This window comes from Symphodus melops, assembly GCF_947650265.1.
Source record: "Symphodus melops genome assembly, chromosome: 4".
Classification (NCBI taxonomy): Eukaryota; Metazoa; Chordata; class Actinopteri; order Labriformes; family Labridae; genus Symphodus; species Symphodus melops.
In genome coordinates this window covers 1,687,004-1,712,003 of record NC_136694.1, presented here as the reverse complement: position 1 = coordinate 1,712,003, position 25,000 = coordinate 1,687,004, and the positions used below count along the sequence as shown (strand labels likewise).

Genomic DNA, 25,000 nt, shown 5'->3' with positions numbered 1-25,000 from the left:
TTTGAAAACAGGAAGTCAGCAGCAGCAGGGATTGATTCCAGCTGCATGTTTAAGTTCCTTGACAGCGTTAATGAAGCCTGGTGACAAATGTCCTTTAATGCTTCATGGAAAAACGGTGACAGGAAGCGTCACGCCCTGCAGGAAATTTGGTCCTAATGTTGCTGCACATGTCCAGCAGCTTATAAAGTAAGATTAAATGTCGCTCCCTCTGCTCTGACTCATGACGCTGTTTAAACTGGAGGTTTATTTAGCCAGGCCGTAGTTCTTGTGTCTGCAGAGAGTGACCCCGATGAGATCCATCAAACCGGGCTTCAAGCTCCTCCCCCTCCTGTTTCTGCTCTCTGTCATGTGGACTATCATCCAGCCTGTGATTTACTCTCTTTTCTGCTGATGTGGGTCAAAGCCTCATGTGGCCTGTAAGTTGTGATGAATCACACGCAGCAGCAGGAGGAGGAGCAGCAGGAGCAGCAGGAGGAGCAGGAGGAGGAGGAGCAGGAGGAGGAGGAGCAGCAGCAGCAGCAGGAGGAGCAGGAGCAGGAGGAGGAGCAGCAGGAGGAGCAGGAGGAGCAGCAGGAGGAGGAGGAGGAGGAGGAGGAGCAGCAGGAGGAGGAGGAGGAGGAGCAGGTCAAAGCGTCAGGTCTGAAAGTGCAGATTCTTCCTGATCCCACACAAAGCTGCAGGAGACCATCTTTGCTGCTCCATGGTTATCTTACAGTTCTAACTGACTCAGCAAAAACGGGAGAGAATGGCAGCTCAACCGCTCTGCGTCTCAAACTAAAGAACGAACCAAACGATATCTTAAATTTCGAGGTTTGAGGCCGGAGACGCAGTCGAGCTGATGCTGATGGTCGAGAACGCCACGGATTGTGTGAAGGTCGATGCTGAGCGTGGACCAATCAGGTCGATGCTGAGCGTGGACCAATCAGGTCGATGCGCCCTCCTTCACGTGGAACCCACCTGCAGATCAACGTCAAAGATCCACACAGCAGACAGAGCGCTCTCTCACTCACAAACACACAAGAGCAAACAAAGATTTTCAGAACAGACGGAGCTCTCACTCGCACAAAAACACAGGAAACCTCCACAAAATACAGCCAGAAGATTATGGAAGGGGGGGATTTCCACTTCTCTGATGATCTGAAGACACGGTCGCTTCTAAACTACGAGATGCACAAAGAAGACGCTTGTGATGCTGCAATCACTGAGAAGTTGACCTTCGCTCCCGTGATGATGGAAATGAGACCTTGATTCGGCCTATCTGGTTTCTCTAAGAAGCAAACAAAGGCGGTCAGTGTTCCCGACATCAGCCGCCCGGCAGGTTCGAGTCCGTTTAATTAATGTGACCTGAGCAGTGAATTAATAACAGCTGCTCAAGTTATCGTCCATCTGAAGCACTTCTCCTCCTGAAACTTGATCTATGAATTGGCTGCAGTTGTGTGTGCGGAGGTTCAAAGGGAAACTCTTTAAGTGTGATTTAAAGCTGCGAGCCGCGCAGAGAGCAGCTGAACGGAGAGGATATGAGAAGTGACGCTGATGCCTCTCTGGACGCCGATCAAAGACAAGAATTATTCCAATGAAAAGCAAATTAGCGTCAGAAGGACGTTTCTTCCACGCGCAGGAGTAACCTGCACGGAGAGGACGAGAGCGAGGCCAACATTCAACAAGCAGGAGTGTGTTTGAAGGAGTGCAGCATGCAGATCTAGAAATGGAGGCTGACTTTTAAGAGACATCATCGCTCTCTGTCCTCCACATTTTCTCCTCCTCCGTCCTCTCTCTTTCTCTCCTACGGGAAGGAGAAGAAAACAATTAGCTCGGTGCAGCGTAGCGTGCAGCAGCTGCATACACGAACCGTCTGCTCCACCTTCACATGAGGAAAGAAGAACACGGATCAGTCTTTGTCGCACCCGAAAGGAAAGGTTTATTCATTCTCAAGAGAGGAGGGACAAATGGACAGATCCCATTAGAGGACAGAGTGAGGGGAACAGAGGACGAGGAATTTTTGAGGGGCTCAGATTTAGTCAATGACGCTGAAGGAGGATGGAGGAGGGTGGGCTGAGGAATAAAAACAGAAAGGTTGAAGGAGAGAGCAAAGAGGGCGAGCGCTGTTCTCCTCTCGTTTGGAGGACGGGGAGAGCGTTTGAGAAAAGATCGAATGGACTGGAGAAACTAAACTGGGAAGTAAAACAGGCTCGTGTGGTTAAAAAAAAAAAGAACAGTTGAATCCGAGCTCGAATAAAAATCGACTCTCTCCAACATCTTTATAAACTGACACATTCAGTCTGATCTTTCCCTTCCTGTCTCATAAATCCTCTTCCTCCTGTAGCTTAGCTGTTTTTATCTTGGCTTTGTTTTTGTTTATTTGCTCTGAATATGTCAACACATGTTGTTGATGATGTTCACAGGAAAAAAGAAAGGAAAACAAAAACAAGTCTTTACACTCGTGTCATGTTTGGAAAGGAGCAGGGAGAAGAAGACGTCTTATACTTATCTGCCCCTCACTCAGCTTTCATAAAGTCTAAAAAGTTTCTCCTTGTACATTTTTTAAAACTGGAATAAAAGGTGACATTGAGAGTTTTTAAATAAAATGCATTATTAATATTATTATTATTTTTTATTATTATTACTAATATTATTATTATTATTTATTATTATTTGGTATTATTATTATTAAATCAAATTCAACATCCAGTCTGGATCGATCTGTGTCTTCGGCCGTCTCCTGACTTCTCCTGCACGGTAACATCATGTTGTGGTCTTTTGCTTTTGATTTGCAGGATGCAGAGTCCTGACATCTCTTTTTCATTAACTTTTACCGTCACGCGTCTTCAACCTAAACTGACCCGAAGATACACAGCACAGAAACCTGCTTTCAAGTTAAAAGACCCTGCAGGATCTCAGTTTGGGGGTGCGGTCTCTGTTTCATGAAAGGCCGTCTTAGCTTGTTGTGTTGGTCGATTCTCTGGTTGTGTAACACTGCACACACACACACACACACACACACACACACACACACACACACACACACACACACACACACACACACACACACACACACACACACACAGGTGGCTCGGAGCATTTCTTCCTTTCTTTGTCTGATTAAGAATCAGAAGCAGCTTCAGACTCGACTTTAAGAATGATGATCGAGATGCAGCTGCTTCTTCCTGCTAGCTTGTTGAGATGCTGGAAGCTGGAAACCATCAGAGCACAAAGAGCAAAGTGAGGACACGATCTGGTACAAACATCAGCTTGAGATAATGTTTGTTGAGGAGGAAGAAAAGAGTTAGCGCTCGTTTAGCTTATTGATACTCTGACTTTCACGCCTGCTGACCCAAATTAGTCCTTGACTTCATCCTGCTGTCAGTCAGCTGTCGGCTCCACCAAACACGGTGAAGCTGAGGCTGAAACACGAGCAGTCAGCGAGGGGAGAGGGGGAGACACTTTATTTACACAAAGGAAACACGTCGCATGCTTAATGACTTCCCAAACAAACACATGAAGAACTCAACTGGAGCGGTGAGATTAAAGGGGAAGTGTAATGGCACAAAGTAAACAGCTGAAACTCTGGCTTTAAATGTCTCAAATGTTCTGGATGTTTCCTGGCAGGTCTGTCAAATAACCGCAGAAGAGAAGAGGAGAGCGATCGCTACCTGAATTAGCTGCAACAACAAACAGTCGAGTTCGCTTTCAGACCTCACCGAGAATCAGGAGAAACCCGACACCTGGCTCGTGTTACCAGCAAAACAGACGACGAGGTTTAACTGCGTTTAAGTGTCTTTGACGGGGAAACAGACTCCGTTCCATCTGAACCTGAACACTAGTGTTGGAGTCAAGACCAAACTAAACGAGCCCAGGACTCATCTAAGACCGGAGTGCTCCGAGACCCAGACCCAGACCGAGTCATTTAGGGATCGAGACAAGGACATGTCCAAGACTGTTACGCCAAAAAAATCCTTCTTTAACAAAAGGGCGTTTTCCTTCTAATCACAGTAATAAAGTGGAAAATAGTCTTGACCGGTCTCGAGTCAAATCCAGAGTCCACCCAGACTCAGACCGAGACCAGAGTAAAAATGTTTTCAATTTACGAGACAAGACCTTCAAAAAGTGGTCTCGATGCCGGTCTTAAAACCTTCAAAGGAGTCTTATGAGTTCCATCCGTGTTGCTCTGTCATAGGACGGCGTGCTAATGACGCTACGTAGTATGTGCAGCGTTTTACCAGTATAAAAGGAAAATCACTTCTTCCAATCCAAACTGACTTCGGCCGAGTCGAAGTCGAGTCGTCGCGTGTAGGAAGACTTGTGAAATGCAGGTGAATAATAATTTCTCCCTTTACAAAGAATAAATAAAACACGCTCAGGTTGTCCTCCGTGCAGGAACGCTCAGCTGCAGTAACGCAGAGCCACTAATAGAAACAGCCTGATTTACTGTTGATCCTCCGTGACATGTCGTAATGTATCCAGCATACAGGACGTGAATATGAAACCATGAAGGAGCTCCTGCAGCCTCAGGATGACGGAGATAAACAAACGTCCGAACGTCTCCGTGCTGCTTATTCTCCGCGTCTCGTGACTCACGCCGCTGTTTTCAATCACACGTGGCGTCTTTAATCTCATATGAAACATTTACCTAAATTACCTAAAAGGACGAGTATGTGACATCGTGCACGGCTGAAATCCAGTGTGTCACATGCTTCCTTTAACGTAGATGATGCAACAAGTGAGAGCTGCTGATGTGTCCTGAGTTCAACTTCAGAGAGTAATACTTAAAAGGTGTTTCAGGCGTTTGCAAATTCTCGTGCATCGTCCTTCATCCTCTCAGGCCGCCGTGTCAGGACGCATGAGCGCTGAGGTGCCTGTAAGTGTTAGCATGTGCTAACTGAAGCAACGTGCTGAAGCTAGCCTGCAGCGGTCTGTGATGTTTCAGAGCAAACTGAAACCTGATGAGACGTGACTCTTCTCATAAATATGTCAGCACGGAAGGAGCTCTGAGGAGGAGATAGAAAACATCTCCCGAGGATGAATCATGACTCGGCGCTAAATCTGTGCTGCGTTCTTGATGAGTCATCGCACGGGACAGTTCTGTAACCACGAAGCTGCCGCAGAAATGTTGTTTGTGCTTTTTAAAGAGCGACATTAGAGGCGCGTCCTTCTTTGTCTGTTCTTTCTGAAAGCCTCCTGTTCAGGTGGTCCGCTGTTGCAGATCAGCATTTTGCTATCAGCGCTAAGAGCATTGCATTCTGGGACGTGTGCATGCTTAGATGAAGCAGAGTTGGTGATACAGTATGTCCATGTCAACCTTAAAAAGGAGTCTCGGTGTTTAGAGCGACACCGTAGACCGGTCTTGAGTCTGAGACCGAACCAGGACGAGAAAGACAAGAGGAGAAGATCTCGAGCCAAATTGCAAATTGAGCGAGAACTTTACTTTAAATCATCTCCATAAAGTTTCCTCTCTTCTAGAACATTCTTTAAACATGTCTTTGATTTGGACACATGTAGCTTTAGTCACGTTAAGTCGACTCTCTGACGCGGTCGTTCTGCTGTCAGGTCGGTCAGTGATGCTGCCAAACTTCCTGTCAGAGTTCAGACAGATCCAGATGTTCTCTGTGCGGTGTGAGAAACATCTGCCAGCTGACACACACCAGCTTTCGTGTGTGTGTGTGTGTGTGTGTGTGTGTGTGTGTGTGATCTCTGGCTGCAGAGGCGTCGTCCGTGTGTTTAATGTGTTTGGTATTTTGTCGGGCGGTGATAATCAGAAATATAAGAAACAGAGCAGAGAGGAATGTGTGGCAGGTAACCAACGAGTCCTGTCAGGAGCTTTTATCTGATAACTCACCCCGCCTCCTTCTCCCTCTCCTCCCTCACTTCCTTCTCCTCTCTCTCCTCCCTTCACCCCTTCCTCTCTACTCTCTCCTCCCTCACCTCCCTCTCCTCTCTCTCCTCTCTCTCCTCCCTCACCTCCCTCACCTCCCTCTCCTCCCTCTCCTCCCTCACCTCCCTCTCCTCTCTCTCCTCCCTCGCCCCACTCTCTCCTCCCTCACCTCCCTCTCCTCCTTCTCCTCCCTCTCCTCTCTCTCCTCTCTCTCCTCCCTCACCTCCCTCACCTCCCTCTCCTCCCTCTCCTCCCTCACCTCCCTCTCCTCTCTCTCCTCCCTCGCCCCACTCTCTCCTCCCTCTCCTCTCTCTCCTCTCTCACCTCCTTCTCCTCCCTCTCCTCCCTCTCCTCCCTCACCTCCCTCTCCTCTCTCTCCTCCCTCGCCCCACTCTCTCCTCCCTCTCCTCTCTCTCCTCCCTCGCCCCACTCTCTCCTCTCTCTCCTCTCTCTCCTCCCTCACCTCCCTCACCTCCCTCTCCTCCCTCACCTCCCTCTCCTCCCTCACCTCCCTCACCTCCCTCGCCCCACTCTCTCCTCCCTCTCCTCTCTCTCCTCTCTCACCTCCTTCTCCTCCCTCTCCTCCCTCTCCTCCCTCACCTCCCTCTCCTCTCTCTCCTCCCTCGCCCCACTCTCTCCTCCCTCTCCTCTCTCTCCTCCCTCGCCCCACTCTCTCCTCTCTCTCCTCTCTCTCCTCTCTCACCTCCTTCTCCTCCCTCTCCTCCCTCACCTCCCTCTCCTCCCTCACCTCCCTCACCTCCCTCTCCTCCCTCTCCTCTCTCTCCTCTCTCTCCTCCCTCACCTCCCTCTCCTCTCTCTCCTCCCTCTCCTCCCTCACCTCCCTCGCCCCGTCCTCTCCTCCCTCTCTGTCCCTCGCCCCATCTCCTTCGCCCTCTCCTCCCGCTCTCTCCTCTCTCTCCTCCCTCGCCCCGCTCTCTCCTCTCTCTCCTCCCTCTCTATCCCTCGCCCCGTCTCCTTCGCCCTCTCCTCCCTCTCTCTCCTCCCTCTCCTCCCACTCTCTCCTTCCTCTCCTCCCTCTCTCTCCTCCCTCTCCTCCCTCACCCTCATTCAGAGCAGAAATGTTTGATTATGATTTTTTTGCACTTTTTGAGCCTTTATTGTAGAGAGAGGGAGGTGGATAGGGTCGGAAGGGGGGGAGAGAGAGCGAGGGGAAGAGAGAGAGAGGGGAGAGAGAGGGGAGAGTCTGCCACAGGGCGGCCGTGCGAGGACTGTGCCTCGGTACACGGGGACGCACTACCGCCGCCCCTGATTCTGATATCTTAACGGCTCCCCTGAAGCTCAAAGCAAAACTTAATCTCAGGTTATTATGAGACAACGAGCTGCTTTTAAAGCTTTGATGTGTCTGTGTTCATGTCCTGTCATAAAGTTTAAATAAAGTTTCAATAAAGTTTAAATTAGAAGAGCTTTGATTTCAGTCTGAAGACTTCAGCTGCTGCTCTTCTGTGATTCTGTTTGGACTCAAACCGCTTCCACTGAAGTCCATGACGATGACCAGACTCAGGAGCGCTAAGTGTGTGTGTGTGTGTGTGTGTGTGTGTGTGTGTGTGTGTGTGTGTGTGTGTGTGTGTGTGTGTGTGTGTGTGCGTGTGTGTGTGTGTGCGTGTGTGTGTGTGTGTGTGTGTGTGTGTGTGTAGGTGTGTGTGTGTGTGTGTGTGTGTGTGTGTGTGTAGGTGTGTGTGTGTGTATGTGTGTGTGTGTGTGTAGGTGTGTGTGTGTGTAGGTGTGTGTGTGTGTGTGTGTGTGTGTAGGTGTGTGTGTGTGTGTGTGTAGGTGTGTGCGTGTTGAAAGAAGAGTTAACCCTTGATTAAACAATGAAAGCTTGAGTAAGTACGGAGTGAACGGTTCAGATTGGACTTTAATGGCGTCTGAGCGTTCACACTGAGGCGTCAGCGCCTCGGAGGTTGTGATTGAATCAGGATCGAACCGGGATCACAGTCCAGCTCCTCCAGGCCAAACACTTCATCATCCACACGGGACACACACATGTTCCCTCACATACACTCTGCTATCAAACTGTTACCATGACGACCATCGTCCTCGGCTTCAGTTCTTCACAATGCTCATGTATGACATTAGAGATCGGTTTGAGGGACTCCTTGTCTCCTTGTCCACCTGACGTTTGTTTTTTGTTTTTTTTACTCAGCCTTTTTTTGTCCATTGTTTTTTTTAACGGGTCGAGAGCGTTTGCAACAGGAAGTGCACAAACGCTCTCGTGCAAACACTCCCGAGCGCTCAGCCTGGAAAAAGGTGTAGAGAAGGCCTTAAAGGCTCCAAACGTGAGACATGAACCTGAAGATGGACGAGGAAACCTGAGACGTTCTGCTCGTGGTCAGGCTGCTAAACACGTGACAGCCACGCCAGCGTCCTCTTCCTGTCAGCCTCAGACTCACGCAGCGTGAAGTGAATCCAGGTTTGTTGAGTCAGTGTGACACGTGGTGTTCTGTTCTATGGCCTTTAATTCTACGTCTGTCAGATGGAAGTTCAGCAGCAGCTTCACACGTCGACGACAGACTGAAACACCTGCTCTAAGATTCTTCCTACCTGCCTACCTGAGGATTCAGTGTGCCTCAAAACACACACACACACACACACACACACGCACACACACGCACACACACACACACACACACACACACACACACACACACACACACACTGTTTTCATGAAGCGAAACCAGTTTTAATCACCTTCCTGATTGCAAGTAATCAGTGTAAATCACAGGGAACCATCAATCACACACACACTCACACACACTCACACAGACACACACAGAGACACGCACACACACACACACACACACACACACACAGAGACACACAGAGACACACAGACACACACACACACACACACACACAGAGACACACACACGTCTCATATTCTCCTGTTTTTCCACATATGAGAACATTTTATGTGTCAAAGTTTTTCTGTTCGTCATTTTTCTTCATTTTTCCAACATCGCAGTCTTCCCTCACTCTCCGTTACACACACACACACACACACACACACACACACACACGTTTGTTTATTATTTTCCGTCCTCTCCCGCGGCGGCGGCGGCACACGCACACACTTTCACGCTCAGTTGAGTTTCAGCTGTGCGAGACGTGGGTGGAAATGATCCCGTTGATTAGACCGTAACCAGACGTGACTGAGAGAGGGAGGTCCTGTCGTCAGAGTGTTCGCCCGCCGCTCGGCACGAACGCCCACTTTAAACGGGACGGATTTCACGTTGTGTTCCAAAAAGGAGGAGAACATTTTGAGGATTACTTCTCCTTCCTCTCGCACCGCTGACCTCTGACCTCTGACCCTGACCTGCTGATTAAAGCCCGGATCAGGACGCGCACACGTCGTGACCTTTTCAGCAGATTGACCAATCAGCTGAGATCCAGCTGATCATCAGACACAATCAACAGAGAGGAAACTCAAAGTGTCCCGAGTCACTGAAGCTTTGATGGATCCTCTCTGATCTTCACATACTTTCCTTCCTTCTTCCTCTCAGGCTTCATTCTTGCGTGTAGAATCTTCATCTTTACTCTCCTCGGAGAAATAATCAGGGAAACCTTCAGAGCTCCACGTGAACACACGACCCGACTCGTCTCAGCTTCAGTTTCGTTCACGGTGAATCCTTCAGGGACAGGACTCAGGTCTCCTCTCATCAGGTTCTTCACTTTCCCAGAGTTGGATGGATGGGATCTAACGGGATCAGGGAGGCAGCAGAGCCACGTGTGTCTGACCTCTGACCTCTGAGCTCGAGGCGATGCTACCTCTGAAACACGCGTTGTCAGTAAAGTGAAAACAAGTGATCGTAGAGCACAAGAGCAGTTCATGCAAAGTGTTCAAATTTAACAAAAAACTTCTGATGAATATTGGAAAGTCATCAGTGAGGACGAAGGTCACGTTGGAGAAAAACAGGTTGAAGAGGAGAAACAGTTTGTGTGTCTGTCGCCTGTAAACAAACAGCTTCCTTGTTTTTATGCTCACATGTTCATCGCTCATTGATCCGACGTCGGGTCACAGCAGGTGAATTAGACAACTTAGACTTCCATCCAGCTCCTCCTCCTGGGGGGTTCTGAGTCCTGGTCTTGGTCTTTAACAAGTACTGAAATAAAATCAAATATGAGACGCAGCAACTATCAATATTTAAAATAGAATTTAAAAGTGTCAAATATAGAGAATAACAGCGGCTCTGCTCAGAGGGACCAAACCAAAATACTTCTCCTGCTCCTTCACTCGCCGTTCTTACAACAACAATCTGTTTTTAATGAGTAACTTGTTGAATACGTCGTCATTGTTCACTTTGACCTCCGCCTTTGTTTCCTCATTGAGTCCAAAACTTGACGTCCTGCAGAAGTAACACAGAAAGTCGTCTGCTGCAGAAGAGAACAATCAAATCAGACTTTAAAGGTTTAACCTGCAGAAGTCGGATTTGACCTTTTTTAGTCTCGAGTCCTTTCAGTGGTGGCTTCATGTGAAGTTTGAAGTGTGATTGATGGTTGTACATAGTTCGCTCCTCCGCTCGTGTTTCCCAGGATTCTCTGCTACATTTCCCTCGCCCCGTCGTCGGAGCAGAAACTCTGTCGTCAGCTCTGATGAAAGTGGCGAGGCCGTCTGAGCGGCTGTGATTTATTTCTTTTGAAATGTTTCTCGCTGGTGTCGACTGCTAACAAATGTGCCGTGCTGCATTCAAAGACACGGCTTCAGGACACACAGCGGCGTCTCTGTTCACTCCTCGCTGTGAGGTCCGCAGGCGTGACGCTCTCTTCCACTTTCACGCTTCATCCCCTCGGATCATTCAGGTGATTATCTGCAGCGCAGGCAGGTCTCGCCGGGCAGGAGAACTCTGGGAGCTTCAAGGTTAATTAGTGTTTTTACTCAGGTTCACATTTACACCTGGAGTTCACAGATTTACCTTCAGTCGACCCGGGTTCCCCAAATCTGTTGCAGATGACGGACGCAGTACTTTGCATAATGGAGACAAATGTAAAGACTTCTCTTCCAGAAAAACCCTTTGAGTGTGTTTTCAGATGAATTTAACCATCAAATCCTCTTTGACATTAAGAGTCTCGTAGAGAAGAGAGTCCTGCTCGAGACGGGCAGCTGCATAAAATACAAGTTACAGACATCAAACACAGAGCAGAGAGTGTGTTCACTCTGACAGACAGCAGCTCCGTCAGACACGCACTTTGGGAACAGATCGTGATTTTTTTTTACCACAGTTTCCAGCACTTTTCACACACATACAAACACACAAGTATGAGTGAAGCAGGTCCAGTTTATAAATGAGTCCATGCACCATGAGAAACAGACTGCAGGCACTGAGAAGACGCATGTATGAAACATCAGATGGGTGAAAGAACTAGAAAAACACGACTCACTGAAGGAGAAAATACAGAAGTGTGTTAAATCAGAAGCTCTGAGTGGATGTGCATCCTTACATTGTGATTTGTTTGACCATGACGACGAGTAAATCACGTTTGTTTTCTTAAGATCTACGTTTGCCTGATTACGGTTCAATATTAAAAACACAAAGAAAGCACAACGCTGACTCACCACACAAGACTTTTGCCAGGAGAAACATTTTTGGACTCCATTCAGCACGTCATTATTATTATTATTATTATAGAGCTGTAAGTCTTTATAGTCACAGAGATGTATTACACATTGGAAAGAACCCCTCTGTCATTTCCCCCCCTCGCTCCAGTTCCCCCTCAGAGCCCTGCGAGGCCGAGCTGACAGAGTCAACAGAGCGGCAGGCGAGCGGCAGGCCGAGGCCGAGTTTCAGGGTTAATTAGCTCTGCTTGTTCAGGTCGCTTTCTGCCTGCTTTAAGCCGACTCCCCTGAGACAGAGACTGTGTGTGTGTGTAACTGTGTGTGTGTGTGTGTGTGTGTGTGTGTGTGTGTGTGTGTGTGTGTTTGCAGCAGGCTGTGGGTTAGGGGTAGGAAGGGGGGGTTCAGATAATGAACTTGAGGAAAAGTAGCCACATACTTGATAAGACTGAGTCCAGCAGGCTCGAGTTTCAGAAAGTAAGTGAACGTTTGGTCTTCATGATGCACGATGCCCCCCGCTGACTTCATTATTATTGCATATTGGTTTAAAATGTTGCTGCAGCAGAGCAGAGTTTGAGTGACGACATCAGAGAGATAGAACGACACGAGAGAGGAAAAGACAACGACAGGAAGTACAAACAGCTTCAAGTCTGAGTGGACACACAGGAAGTGACCAGAGGGGCTGACAGGAAGTGACCAGAGGGGCTGACAGGAAGTGACCAGAGGGGCTGACAGGAAGTGACCAGAGGCTGACAGGAAGTGACCAGAGGGGCTGACAGGAAGTGACCAGAGGCTGACAGGAAGTGACCAGAGGGGCTGATAGGAAGTGACCGGAGGGGCTGACAGGAAGTGACCAGAGGCTGACAGGAAGTGACTAGAGGTGCTGACAGGAAGTGACCAGAGCACAACATTGACAGTTGTTCTAGAGAGTTCTAATCAGAATCAAAATCGTCTTTATCAAACAAAACCATCATTAAGGATATCATTAAGGTAGTAGGTGTTGTGAAAGTTGGATTGGACGCCTTTCATTGGCGGAGCATAGTGTAGACCTGGAGGAGAGAGTTTAGGTAAGGAGGACTTGTTTTTGTTGTTTTGCAGATTAAATTACAGTTTACGAGCAGTTCAGAGTCTGGTCTCAGACCTCATCGCTGCTTGCAGATTTTTTAGGACAAACTTGAGGAGTTGGAACGAAGACTCTGCACGCAAAGACAAGAAAGGATTTTCTTCAAATGTCTCCTCTCTCTCTCTCTCTCTCTCTTAGATCTGAAGAACAGCTCGGCGGTCTTCTGGGAGGGCGGAGTCAGCGGTGGATACCAGGTCATGTTACTGGACGAGGATCAAGGATGGCTGCTGGTCGGAGGGAAAGACCACATCTACCTGCTGAGACCCGACAGCCTGAGTCTGCCCACGCAGATGGTGAGATGATAAACCTAACTGCTTAGCGATGGCTGCCTGAGTTTGATGCATCACCATTTCACTTTCCTAAAATAAAAAATCAAAGCTTGAAGAGCTGCGTCGGATTACCAGATGTTTGTTTCTATTTCTGTCCACAATCAGATCCACTGGCCTGCTTCTAAATACAACGTAGACCACTGCGTCATGGCCGGGAAGAGTCCAGACGTAAGTATCTTTAAATCACTTTAAAATTGATATTTTGGAATATGGCAATAGTCTTTAGTCCATAGTCAGTCTTATTGTATCTACAGTGTTGGTACATTTTGTGGTGACCTCAGAGGAAAAGTCTGACATTGTGAACTTCTTGATAAGAAAAATTAAATTTAAGGTTGGCTTTTAAGAGTCTCATCTCCTCCTCTTCAGGTGAAATCAGTGTCAGAGCTCCTCTTCATCATGTGTGTGAAGTGTGTTGTTGTAAATCCACTCTGATCCTGTATTTGATCATGTCTATAAACCCCTCTTTTTCACCCCTGCTCAGAACAGGCTGTTTCTGTGTCTGTAGCTTTAAATATGTAAATGAGCTGTGTCTGACCACGCCCCCTCTCTGGAAGGGCTCGGGTGTACTCGGTGCTTTCTGGCTCCATGTCCTATTGTTTACGGTGAGAAGGCAGACTCAGAGGGCAGAACAAACACCTAGCTGTGGGAGGGTCACCCACCTGGGGGAGGGGCTACTGCCCTTTGTGATGTCATGAAGGGAAAATCTGTGGAGGAGGCTGAAAATGGAGAGGATGGACTTTTCTCATCATTGGGGGGTTTGTGGACAGATAGAGACCCATGTTTGAGTTAGAGGAACATGGAAAAGAGGAGTTTCCATAATTTGAGACTTTAATAGTTAAAGGTTGAATTACCTGTAACACAAAATATGTTGTTTATATGTTAAAATGTCTGTGTAATTTATGTTGTGAAAAAAACAAACTACTAAATAACAGAGGGACGACCGTTGGCTTGGCTTTGTCTGAAATCTACCTCCAAGTATCCCCAGAGTTCAGTAAATACATTTAATGTCCGTTGTGTGTATGTAATCCATAGTAAACCTGAAATGTAAAACCAATAATTAACAGCTATATGAGGGGCAATGGTCCAAGAATCTTTCTTGGCTGAATCCCATATTCCCCTGGAGTCTTCACTTGCCAGAAAAAGGGTCATAAAATCCTTCCCGTGAAACAATGAAATGTTGGTTTTGTACTTTTGGAGTCTGAGGGAACATTTTGTTACTGTTATACCGTAAAACCTTCAACTATCAGCAAGAAAGACAGAAAGTTGTCTGTAACTCTTCTGTCACTTGATTAAAGAGCCAATCAGAGAGCTGCTCTCTTCCTGTGTGATCATGAAGGAAACCTGCTGTGTTGAAGCTTCTCTGACAACAATGCAGCAGCCAGTATGTCCTCCTTCTAACTTTAGATTCTGCTCCTGAATGCTCTGGATTTGATTGGACCAGAGAAGGTAGGCGGGGCTTTGAAGGCCGTTTTGGACGCCCCTGGGTTTGCCAGATATGAGAGCAGTTATCAGGTCAACAGGTGTTGCAGCGATGGAAGCGGGCAGTGGAACTGCTTCAGATAGAAGTGATTGTACCCGAGCTAAAAAGCCTCTGCATGTTTCTAATAAGCTCCAGCAGCAGAAAGCTGCTCAAACTAGGATCAATGTTGGAGATGAAACATGGAGAGAGGTTAGAACGCAGAAAGCTTTACAGACCCATGCAGAGCTGGCTAAACACTGAAGCTACAGTGTCCACCACATGCAGAGCTGGCTAAACACTGAAGCTACAGTGTCCACCACATGCAGAGCTGGCTAAACACTGAAGCTACAGTGTCCACCACATGCAGAGCTGGCTAAACACTGAAGCTACAGTGTCCACCACATGCTGACCTGTGTGAGCATCCACTCTAGAGAGGAAGGGGGGGGAGTCAGACAGCTGTGTTTAGTGTAGTGTTTAGTTGTAGTGTTTAGAGTGCAGTACCCATTTTAACCACTCGATATCAGATTTACATACTGCTCCTTTAAATTATGTTTATAAAGACAATAATTTAAAATAAAAACATGTGATGTTTTTTGTCCTTACAGACGGAGTGTGCTAACTTTGTGAGGCTGCTGCAGCCCGTCAATAAGACCTTAGTTTACGCCTGTGGTACTGGCGCCTTCAATCCACAGTGTACGTACCTGCAGCTGGAGCACACCACAGAGGTAAGACCACCTGACCTGGACCCGACTACGTTTCCAATCTACACCTGCTCAACCTAAAGACGTCATAGACTGCCTACACATGTTTTAAAACATTTAAAATACATTTTAAAAAATCAGGTTATAGAGACTTTTTAAATAAATAAATAATAATAAATAATTCTTCAGAGAGAACTTGAGAGGTGAATAGTTGTGTAATTGTTTGGATCTGCTGGCTGTATTTAGTTTGTAATAACCAGCGCTGGGGTGCAGCAGCCTTGTTTGCACTTAAGTTGTACGATGGAGTTTAGGCACTAATATGTAAGATAGCTCCAGCTTACACCTCACTAAAGTCAGATACGGTTGTCATGGTGACGATCTCTTGTTAAAGGCTGGTGTTCTCCGTGATAGGTTGCATCCCTCTGAGATTTTATGATGACTTTGATTTGTACTCCAGCTTTTGTTTTCCATGAGTGAAGATCATTCACAGTTAAATCAGTCCGCCTTGGGTTTGAGTTGATGGTTGCTGGTTTGAATCCCCATCTGACAACATCTGCTGGAGCACCCAGAGAGAAACCCACGCGTGCACTGGGAGAACACGCAAACTCCACTCAGAGAGGATCAGCTTGGGAGGGGGGGGGGAACTCGAGCCAAGAACCTCCTCGCTGTGAGGTGCCACCGTGCAGAAATATGTGCTCTTCCATTTGAGCACAGATGCAGCTCCACTTTCTTGTGAGGTCTTTTTGATGACATCTCAAACATCCGAAACATCTTTGTGGGTGTCGGTTCTTGGACTCAGTAAATCATGATTATGAGAGCGCTCACTGTGCTTCAACAATCACAGAAGAAGAAGAAGAAGAAGTCCCTCAGAGAACGTAGAGGCTGAGAGTCCACTTCCGCTTTTCACTTCTGTGTGGTCTCTCTCTCTCTCTCTCCCCCTCTCTCTCTCTCTCTCTCTCTCTCTCCCCCCTCTCTCTCTCTCTCTCTCCCCCCTCTCTCTCTCTCTCTCTCTCTCTCTCTCTCTCTCTCTCTCTCTGTCTCTCTCTCTCTCTCTCTCTCTCTCTCTCTCTCTCTCAGGGGCCACAGTTCATGTTGACTTACATCGAGGAGTCGGGCAGAGGAAAATGTCCCTACAGTCCGAGGGCGCCCTTCACTGCTCGACTGACTGGTAGGTCTTATTCAGTCCACCCACGCACACACTCCCAGACATTAACACACACACACACACACACACACACACACACACACGCAGATGACATATTAAATCATTCTGTGTCTTTCTGGTGACACTAATGTTCTGCGATGTACAATCTCTCCTCTGTGTCGGCCCCCTCGCTCGTCCGTCCAGCTGTGTCGTGTGTGGTCCGCTTCTCTTATTTCCCACCCGGACGTCTGAGATGTGATCGTTGTGCCAGCGCTGGCAGACGCTCACAACATAGTGTGTGTGTGTGTGTGTGTGTGTGTGTGTGTGTGTGTGTGTGTGTGTGTGTGTGTGTGTGTGTGTGTGTGTGTGTGTGTGTGTGTGTGTGTGTGTGTGTGTGTGTGTGTGTGTGTGTGTGTGTGTGTGTGTGTGTGTGTGTGTGTGTTCAAATAAAATTCTGGGACTTTTTGATTCACTTCTTCTTCTTGCTGTAAAAGATGGAGTCGGAATATGAATCAATCAGTTCAGGGTGTTGAAGATTTTTTTTCAATAATTCAAATCAAGCAAAGCAAAAGAGAGCAGTGGAAGTCAATATGAGAAATCGAATTTTGAATTTGAATTTCTAACACTGATTTTTTTTCCCTGAATATATATTTTTTTCACTTTTCACAAAAATTCGATGAAAAAAAAAAAATCTGTGCTTAAAAATACAAATTCAAAATCGGATGGCACACATTGACTTCCATAGAGAGCGAGAAAAAGAGAGATCAATACATTTGATCAAATCAAAACAGGAACAATAATCAGGATTTAATATGAAACTCCAGGAGGATATTCAGTTACACAAGAAGGCAGAAAAAAGAAAAAATCAATATGTACAACATTTTCTCAGTGTTCTTATCTCTCTCTCTCTCTCTCTCTCTCTCCTCTCTCTGTCTCTCTCTCTCTCTCTCTCTCTCTCTCTCTCTCTCTCTCTCTCTCTCTCTCTCTCTCTCTCTCGCTCTCTCTCCAGATGGTGAACTGTATACAGGTACCTCAGTCGACTTCATGGGAGTGGACGCTGGGATCTTTGGTACGTCCGTCCAGGGCAGAAGTCATCATCACCTCCGGACTGAAGCGTTCGATCAGAACTGGCTCCACGGTGAGACCACGACGAGAAGCTTCTGTTCCTGCAGAGCTGTAACATAAACCTTCAAGTTTAACATGACTGCTCTCTGTCAGAGCCCGAGTTCGTGGGCTCCTTCTCCATCCCCGACACTCACAGTCCTGACGACGACAAGGTCTACTTCTTCTTCAAGGAGAGGGCGGTGGAGGCGGGACAGTGGGACAAGAGGGTGTACAGCCGCGTGGCCCGAGTCTGCAAGGTGAGAGGTCCAACTTCAAGGAACGTTCTGTCAGGATTAACCTCAATTATGTGTGTTTCACTTTCTCTAATCACCTCTCTCCTCTCTCCTATATCCTCTCCTATCTCCTCTCTCCTCTCTCCTCTCTCCTCTCTCCAATCACCTCTCTCCTCTCCCCTCTCCAATCACCTCTCTCCTCTCTCCTTTCTCCTCTCTCCTCTCCTCTCTCCTCTCTCCTCTCTCCTTTCCTCTCCCCTCTCTCCTCTCCTCTCTCCTATCTCCTCTCCTGTCTCTCCTCTCCTCTCTCATATCTCCTCTCTCCTATCTCCTATCTCCTCTCCTGTCTCTCCTCTCCTCTCCCCTCTCTCCTCTCCTGTCTCTCCTCTCCTCTCTCCTCCTCTCTCCTCTCCTGTCTCTCCTCTCCTCTCTCCTCCTCTCTCCTCTCCTGTCTCTCCTCTCCCCTCTCTCCTTCTAGAATGACGTAGGAGGTAAAAGGAGTCTGATAAACCGCTGGACCACCTTCCTGAAAGCCAGGCTGGTCTGTTCTGTCCCCGGGCCGTCAGGAGTCGACACCCAGTTTGATGAGCTGGGTAATAATAGTCTCTGTCCTTCCTCTCATGCTTCCTTCATCTTCCTCTCCTGAAGACGACTGTCCCCTCCTCTCACCAACAACAAGCTTTCTCTGTGTTTCTCTAGAGGACATCTTCGTTCTGGAGACCAAGGATCCACAAAACCCCGTCATCTACGGGGTCTTCAGCACGTCCAGGTGAGACCGTTCTCTGACATAAAGACCAGCTACAGACCAGACCAGTCCAGACCAGACCAGAACAGACCAGTCCAGACCAGTCCAGACCAGCCCAGTCCAGAACAGACCAGAACAGACCAGTCCAGACCAGACCAGAACAGACCAGTCCAGACCAGTCCAGATTAGACCAGAACAGACCAGTCCAGACCAGACCAGACCAGACCAGAACAGACCAGAACAGACCAGTCCAGATCAGACCAGAACAGACCAATCCAGACCAGAACAAACCAAACCAAACCAAACCAGACCAGACCAGACTAGACTAGACTAGACTAGACTAGACCAGTCCAGACCAGTCCAGACCAGAACAAATCAAACCAGAACAGACCAGACCAGACCAGTCCAGACCAATCCAGACCACTCCAGACCAGAGCAGTCCAGACCAGTCCAGACCAGACCAGAACAGACCAGTCCAGAACAGACCAGACCAGTCCAGACCATCATCACAACACTTTCACATGCATTTGTTCATTCTGCTCTGAAAGGCCGTTTGGAGGATTTCCTCCTCGCAGGGCGGCAAATGCACGCCCAGCGGGAGGCGGGGTCAGAGGTCAGAGGTCAGGTGTGGGTGGGTGTCAGGGCTAAAGGTGAAGAGGCCCAGCTGCTTGTGTTATTGTAGCCCTGATGTGATATTACAAAGCCAACCCAGCTCTGTTTTTCTGCTCCCATCCCTCCGTCCTTCCTTCCTGCCTCACTCCTTGATAACTCTGTGTCTATCTTTCTCTTGTGTTTTGGAGGATGAATCTCTGTGCAGCACAAACTATTGATTGAACATTGAATATGATATTTTTCATAGCTGCCTTCTCTCTGTTTTGTCTCGTCGTCGTTCCTTCGCTTTTTCTCGGTCTCTCCGTCTTCATTTCCGACAGCATCAACGTCTTCTCTTTCTCCTGCAGCTCCATATTTAGTGGTTCGGCGGTGTGCAAGTACTCCATGGCGTCTATAAGAGCTGCGTTCAACGGACCGTTTGCTCACAAAGAAGGTCCAGACTATCGCTGGGTGGAGTACAAGGGCCGCATCCCCTATCCCAGACCTGGAACTGTGAGTAGTCCACAAACACCTGCTGCCCTGTGGTCAAACTTTAACCCCAGGAGAACGAGTTAGGAGGTTTCCCTGGACCATAAAAAATGTTTCTCAAACAAAAATGGGTTTAACCAGGAAAAAAAGAAAACTCATTGAGGTTAAAAATCTCTTTTTTACGAGTTTTTTTTTTTTCTCACATAAGCTGCGAGGAATGTAAAACATTAGCCGCATGTTTTAACAACAAGAAAACTAAACCCTAAGACAGCAGGTATCTCAACACAGGGAGACTTTCTAAACGGACGGTATCATTAGCACGACCTTGTGATCAGGTTTGACACAGAGATACTTAAATCTGTTTATGTCTTCACATCACTCGTTCTAGCTGCAGTTCTCAGGGACATCATGAGGTTTATCAAATTATTATCATTTTATTTCTGATTGTTTTATACGACGTCTCCTTCTATCATGTTCTCGCCCAGACTTTTTGTGCTGTGAATATTTCTTGTGTTCTTTCTTTTGATAATGTCTGTATTTTTTCTAGTATGATATTATTATAAGGATAAGGAGAAACTTTATTGATGGGCGAACTGTAGTTGTGGCAGCAGCTCAAAAACAGAGAACAGGAAGTAACAACAGCATCAATGCAAAAAAGTAAAAACAAACAGAAAACCAGCTACGAGCATTCAGTCATCGTTTAATCATTTTTATTAGTGACAGTACACAAACACATTTTAACATTGGTCCTTCAAGCACAGGTCGAGGTGCTTCTTAAAGCTCAGGCTCCATTATAAGTGTTGACAGGGAGGTTATTTGTGTTTGTGTGGACAGCTGTGAACTTCCTGTGAGATCAGACTCCTTTTAATGGGAACAAGCTGATGAAGCCGTGAGAGGGTTAACCTGCGCTGATTTAACGCCCCAGCAGTGAACTCCTCTGGGAAACCTCGACCTGTCAGGGAGGTTTGAAGTGTCTGAGTGTGTCAGGGAGGTTTGAAGTGTCTGAGTGTGTCAGGTGTTGTTTCACTCTGCTCTCCACGGAGAGGTTTAGCGTCACGTGGTTGATCGCAGAATGAGTCGGACACCTTGGGTGTGTGAGGATCGGGGAGGCCCGTTTGGGTCAGGCTGAGTAGAACCATAGATATATATAGAACATGTTTTTATATATCTATGAGTAGAACGGCAAGCAGAACAGCAAAATACAGAACTTTCCTTCTAAACTGTATTAAGAAAAAACAAGATGGCGGCGCGCTGCCCGGCTGCGGCTGCAGAGGCTCGTGATAGCAACGGAACTTTTTGCGCATATAAACCATAGACTGTAAAAATAACCGGTCAATTCTGAACATTTCGCCGTTAGCTTGCAGCGTAGTTACTCCAAAGCAGCATACGACCACCAGACAACAGTCTGCACCTTATTCTGTAAATGCCACATTCCTTAAATACTTGATGCTGCCGTTCAAATTTGAATATCAATCAATGAAGTCTAAACGTACGAGTAAAAGGGACAGATGGAGGTCAAAGTTAAAGGACATCTTTCAGCATTAATGATGTACGTCTGACTTATTTATCTGATAATGATGTCAATAAAAAAGTCATATCTGTATATATAATAACTCTGCCGGAAACGGTTTTTTATAACATTTAAATGTATTATATATCAGGTTAAGCCCCTTGAGAAAACAAAGTGTTTTTAAATAAGCGAGATGATGACGAGGAATGAAGATTTAAAGTTGTTTCCTTTCAAACAGAGGGAGCTGTGAAGAGCTCTTTTTAATCTCTTGTTGGATCTGCATCAAAGTCATTTTAACTCAAAGTTTTCTCGCCTGTGACCTTTGACCTTTGACACGGGTTCTTGAGAAGCCTGACCCTCTGCTGTCGTCACGTTCCCCTCACCTCTGTCCTCCCTCGCAGTGTCCCAGCGAGACCTACGACGCGCTTCACAAGTCCACCAAGGACTTCCCCGACGAGGTGGTGAGCTTCATGAGGCAGCACCAGCTGATGTGGGAGCCCGTCATGCCTGAGGGCGGCAGACCCGTCCTGACCCACGTCAACGCCACCTACATGCTGAAGAAGCTCGTAGTGGACCGAGTGGACGCCGAGGACGCACCGTATGACGTCTTACACATGGGCACAGGTTAGACAACATTCACAACGTTACTTTCTGTTTGTTGATTTTTTTCAACAATCACAGGATCATTCTTTTTTTGAGGTTGGAAATTGGGCGTTGAGCTCTTTGACATACTCAGCAGGGAGCCACGAGAGGTCAGACCGAGTTACAACATCTTCCCACAGCTTGAAAATCGACCAACGTGTCGTCCAGGATGACTGAGCGCGGCTCATCTGCTCTTTAGTTGTGTGTAAACTTTCATTATCTCTTCAAAGCTCTTCTGGAGGTGGAGAACGGAGAGGGGCACTCCTGAGAGGGTGAAAGGGTTCTTCAGTGTGTGTGTGTGTGTGTGTGTGTGTTTGACAGAGCGTGTGATAAATGCTGGAGGTTATTTCACTGCTGGTGACAGACGGAGGGTTCAGAGGTGCTCCCACAGCTCCATACATCTCCTCTAAGTGGATTCCTCTCCAGCATATCTCATCTCCCCATCAGCTGCTCCTTTACCTGCCTGATAAATCTTCCTCTGCTCTTTCAAGTCTTCTCACTCGAACGTCCGACCATCAGGGACAACTTGTAGACTCATCGAGCTGTCTCACACTCCCCTCGTTGTCCGATCATGTGTGTTGATATTAAGGATAGATAATGTGCTGAGCCACGTGCTCCCGTCTAGCTGGTTTATTCTCAAAGATATATATTCCTTTAAAACGCAGCCAGCTGACTCTGAGGTTATGCTCTGAGTTGAGCTAAAGCTTGCTAATGGAGTTTAAAGCTCAAAGTTTATTCTGATTGCAGTTGCAGATTTTTACCCCCCCCCCCCCTTGTTAGAAATGTTACACAGACCACTGAAGTTTACGTAGAAGATGTGTTCTGCTCATTCATGGACAGGTGTAGTTTTGAGTCCTAAAACCAGGAAGTGAGTTAGCATTTTAGCGCCATGGTTCTAACCTCACTTATTGCACGCATGCACAAGTTTCACTTTTCTTAAATCTTGTTTTATACTCCATTTTATTTAACTTAGTACTTTTTGCACATTTAGGTTTATTAATGTACTGTAAATTCCGTACTATTGAGCGCACCTGGATATAAGCCGCACCGGCTAAAAATAAGTAAATAAATGTATTTGTACATATATAAGCCGCACTTGATTATAAGCCGCAGGTGTCCACGCTATAACAAGAGCTATTTACACAGACGTAGGCTACCGGTAACATCCGCAAATACTGTAGCGTCTGTACGGACGTTAAAGGACGACGAGAGCGTTCAAATAATAGCTTTTAATAACCCGATCACTGTCGGCCGTGACCACGCCGTTTACAGCAGAGAGCAACATAACTTGCCGTAACAATCCAACTCTCTCCCACAGCGTTCTCTCATACAGCCACTCAACACGTCCTCGCTGGTGCATTCACTGACTCTCCACATAATCGGAATTATGAACACATTATCAACTACTGACTTTACAACATGAACCGTTACAATACGAAGCCTAGCCGACGGTGTCTGTAACACGGCTGATGAAAAAGATGACCGTAATATATTTCACAAGAAAAAGTCCATCCATTCACTGCCTCAGAATGACTTCATTACTCACTTCCTCAGTCTCTGTTGTCGCTGTCAGTGTCATCTTAACGTGCAGCAGCTCTGTTAGCTTCTTTGACAGCCAGCTCGATCGCCTTGAAAGCTGCATCATATGTATTTCTCCGTGTGTTTTCCATCATGAGGGTGCGTGCATGAAGCGCAAAATGACTGATATTAAGATCCGACGTGACGAAGTCAAATGTTTTTGCGGCAGAAGCTCATTGTCCCCCATAAAAAATCCATGCATTAGCCGCACCGGAGTAGAAGCCGCAGTGCTCGAAGTGTGAGAAAAAAGTAGCGGCTTATAGTCCGGAATTTACGGTACATATTATTTATCTTATTTACCTTGTTTTATTTTATTTACCCTTTTCTTATTTACATTGCACCGTGGGGAGGGGGGAAACGTAATTTCGATTTCACTGTATGTCTGACATATTTTGGAATTGACAAAGAACCTTGAACCTTGAACCTTGAACCTAACCTCTAAAAGTCAATGGGGATTTTGAATGTGTTTGTGTTTAGACGCCTGAAATAAGGTCTGTGGTTAACACAAGCTGAAGAGATGTTGACGTTTTGTTAGACCAGATAAACTACGTTACCTAAGACCCCACTTGAGAATTTTAATGTTTTTACGCGAACTTTAAACAGCGGTTGCTAACGAGTAGCTAGCTGAAACTACAGTGGTTGTCATGGAGACATTAAACGTCATCACGCCGGGAACTCTCTCCCTAATCCTCCTTACAGCCTCTAGTCATGTTTTTCAGAGCTCTTCTAAATATTAGCTTAATAAACAACTTATTAAGCTAACGTTTAGCTATCTTCTCAAATCCACTGATTCGATCGATGAAGCATAACGGTCGTGACGTCATTATAAACAGACAGCGGTGTAGTTAGCTTGTAGCTTAACGTTAGCTTTTTACTTCTCTCAGCTGCATTAACTCTTCAAACTTCATATAAATGATGTTCATCTGTAAAGATTATCCCGCTGAAAAAAACAGCGACGCATCAGAAACGTGTGTTTGACACAGAGCTTATTTTCTGCAATGATCCAAAATCCAATTCAAAAATCTCATAGACGTATTCTTGTAGGAACCACCGGCGCCATTTTTTCGGGTTGGCCTACAAAAATACATCATTACTACACCAGTCTATAGAACTTTCTGCAAAGAAGATGAGTTCAGAGAGGAGAGGAGAGCTGCTCTCCTCCTTTGTGATCAATCAGCCAATCAGAGAGCTGCTCTCTTCCTGTGTGATCATGAAGGAAACCTGCTGTGTTGAAGCTTCTCTGACAACAATGCAGCAGCCAGTATGTCCTCCTTCTAACTTTAGATTCTGCTCCTGAATGCTCTGAACTTGTTTGGACCAGAGAAGGTAGGCGGGGCTTTGAGCTGGAGAGCAGCCCTCTCCTGGCAGCCCTGCAGCGTTCTGCCTCCTCCTAAAGACTTCCAGAGAGCTGGCCAATCAGAGGAAAGGGAAGCAGCTGAAGCAAACTGTTTCAGGCAGAGGCTGAAATGATTCCAGTATCAGACAGATAAGGAGGCGTCTGAGGTTAGGTTTCACAAGCTGACAAAATGAAAGGTCAACATGAGTAACATGTGGGATCTTAGGCTGTTTTATATCCTTGTGACACTAGTACAGCTGTGGTTTTTCATAGATTATAAGTTCTGTGTGTATTGACATAAGAAACGTTTCCTTCCTCTTCCAGATGATGGCAAGGTGGTCAAGGTCGTGTCGGTCGGGAAGAATGAGGAGATCATTCTGGAGGAGCTGACGGTCTTCCAGGTTTGCTCACGCTCCCACACATCCTTAAAAAACACTGATCCCACAAACACACGGGGCTCCTCGGGCCTTTAAAGGCTAAAATCACCCAGTGTGTTCTGGTGTCTCCCCGTGTGCCATCTGCCCGCCCTTTAAACCATGTCATGTGCTGCAGCTGGCCTTTGCATGCAGTTTCCAGTG

The 25,000-nt window shown here is 46.9% G+C and overlaps 1 protein-coding gene across 1 annotated transcript in view; it reads left to right on the top strand.

Moving 5' to 3' along the window:
• Positions 1-25,000, top strand: part of LOC306822705 (semaphorin-3D) — an 81,703-nt gene that overhangs the window by 50,666 nt on the left and 6,037 nt on the right. Inside the window, exons 3-13 of the mRNA XM_079341880.1 lie at positions 12,700-12,854; positions 12,996-13,058; positions 14,955-15,074; positions 16,128-16,218; positions 17,204-17,332; positions 17,413-17,555; positions 18,010-18,124; positions 18,231-18,300; positions 19,236-19,380; positions 21,268-21,490; positions 24,747-24,823. Coding sequence (XP_079198006.1) covers positions 12,700-12,854; positions 12,996-13,058; positions 14,955-15,074; positions 16,128-16,218; positions 17,204-17,332; positions 17,413-17,555; positions 18,010-18,124; positions 18,231-18,300; positions 19,236-19,380; positions 21,268-21,490; positions 24,747-24,823 — 1,331 coding nt within the window. The remainder of the gene's footprint in view (positions 1-12,699; positions 12,855-12,995; positions 13,059-14,954; positions 15,075-16,127; positions 16,219-17,203; positions 17,333-17,412; positions 17,556-18,009; positions 18,125-18,230; positions 18,301-19,235; positions 19,381-21,267; positions 21,491-24,746; positions 24,824-25,000) is intronic.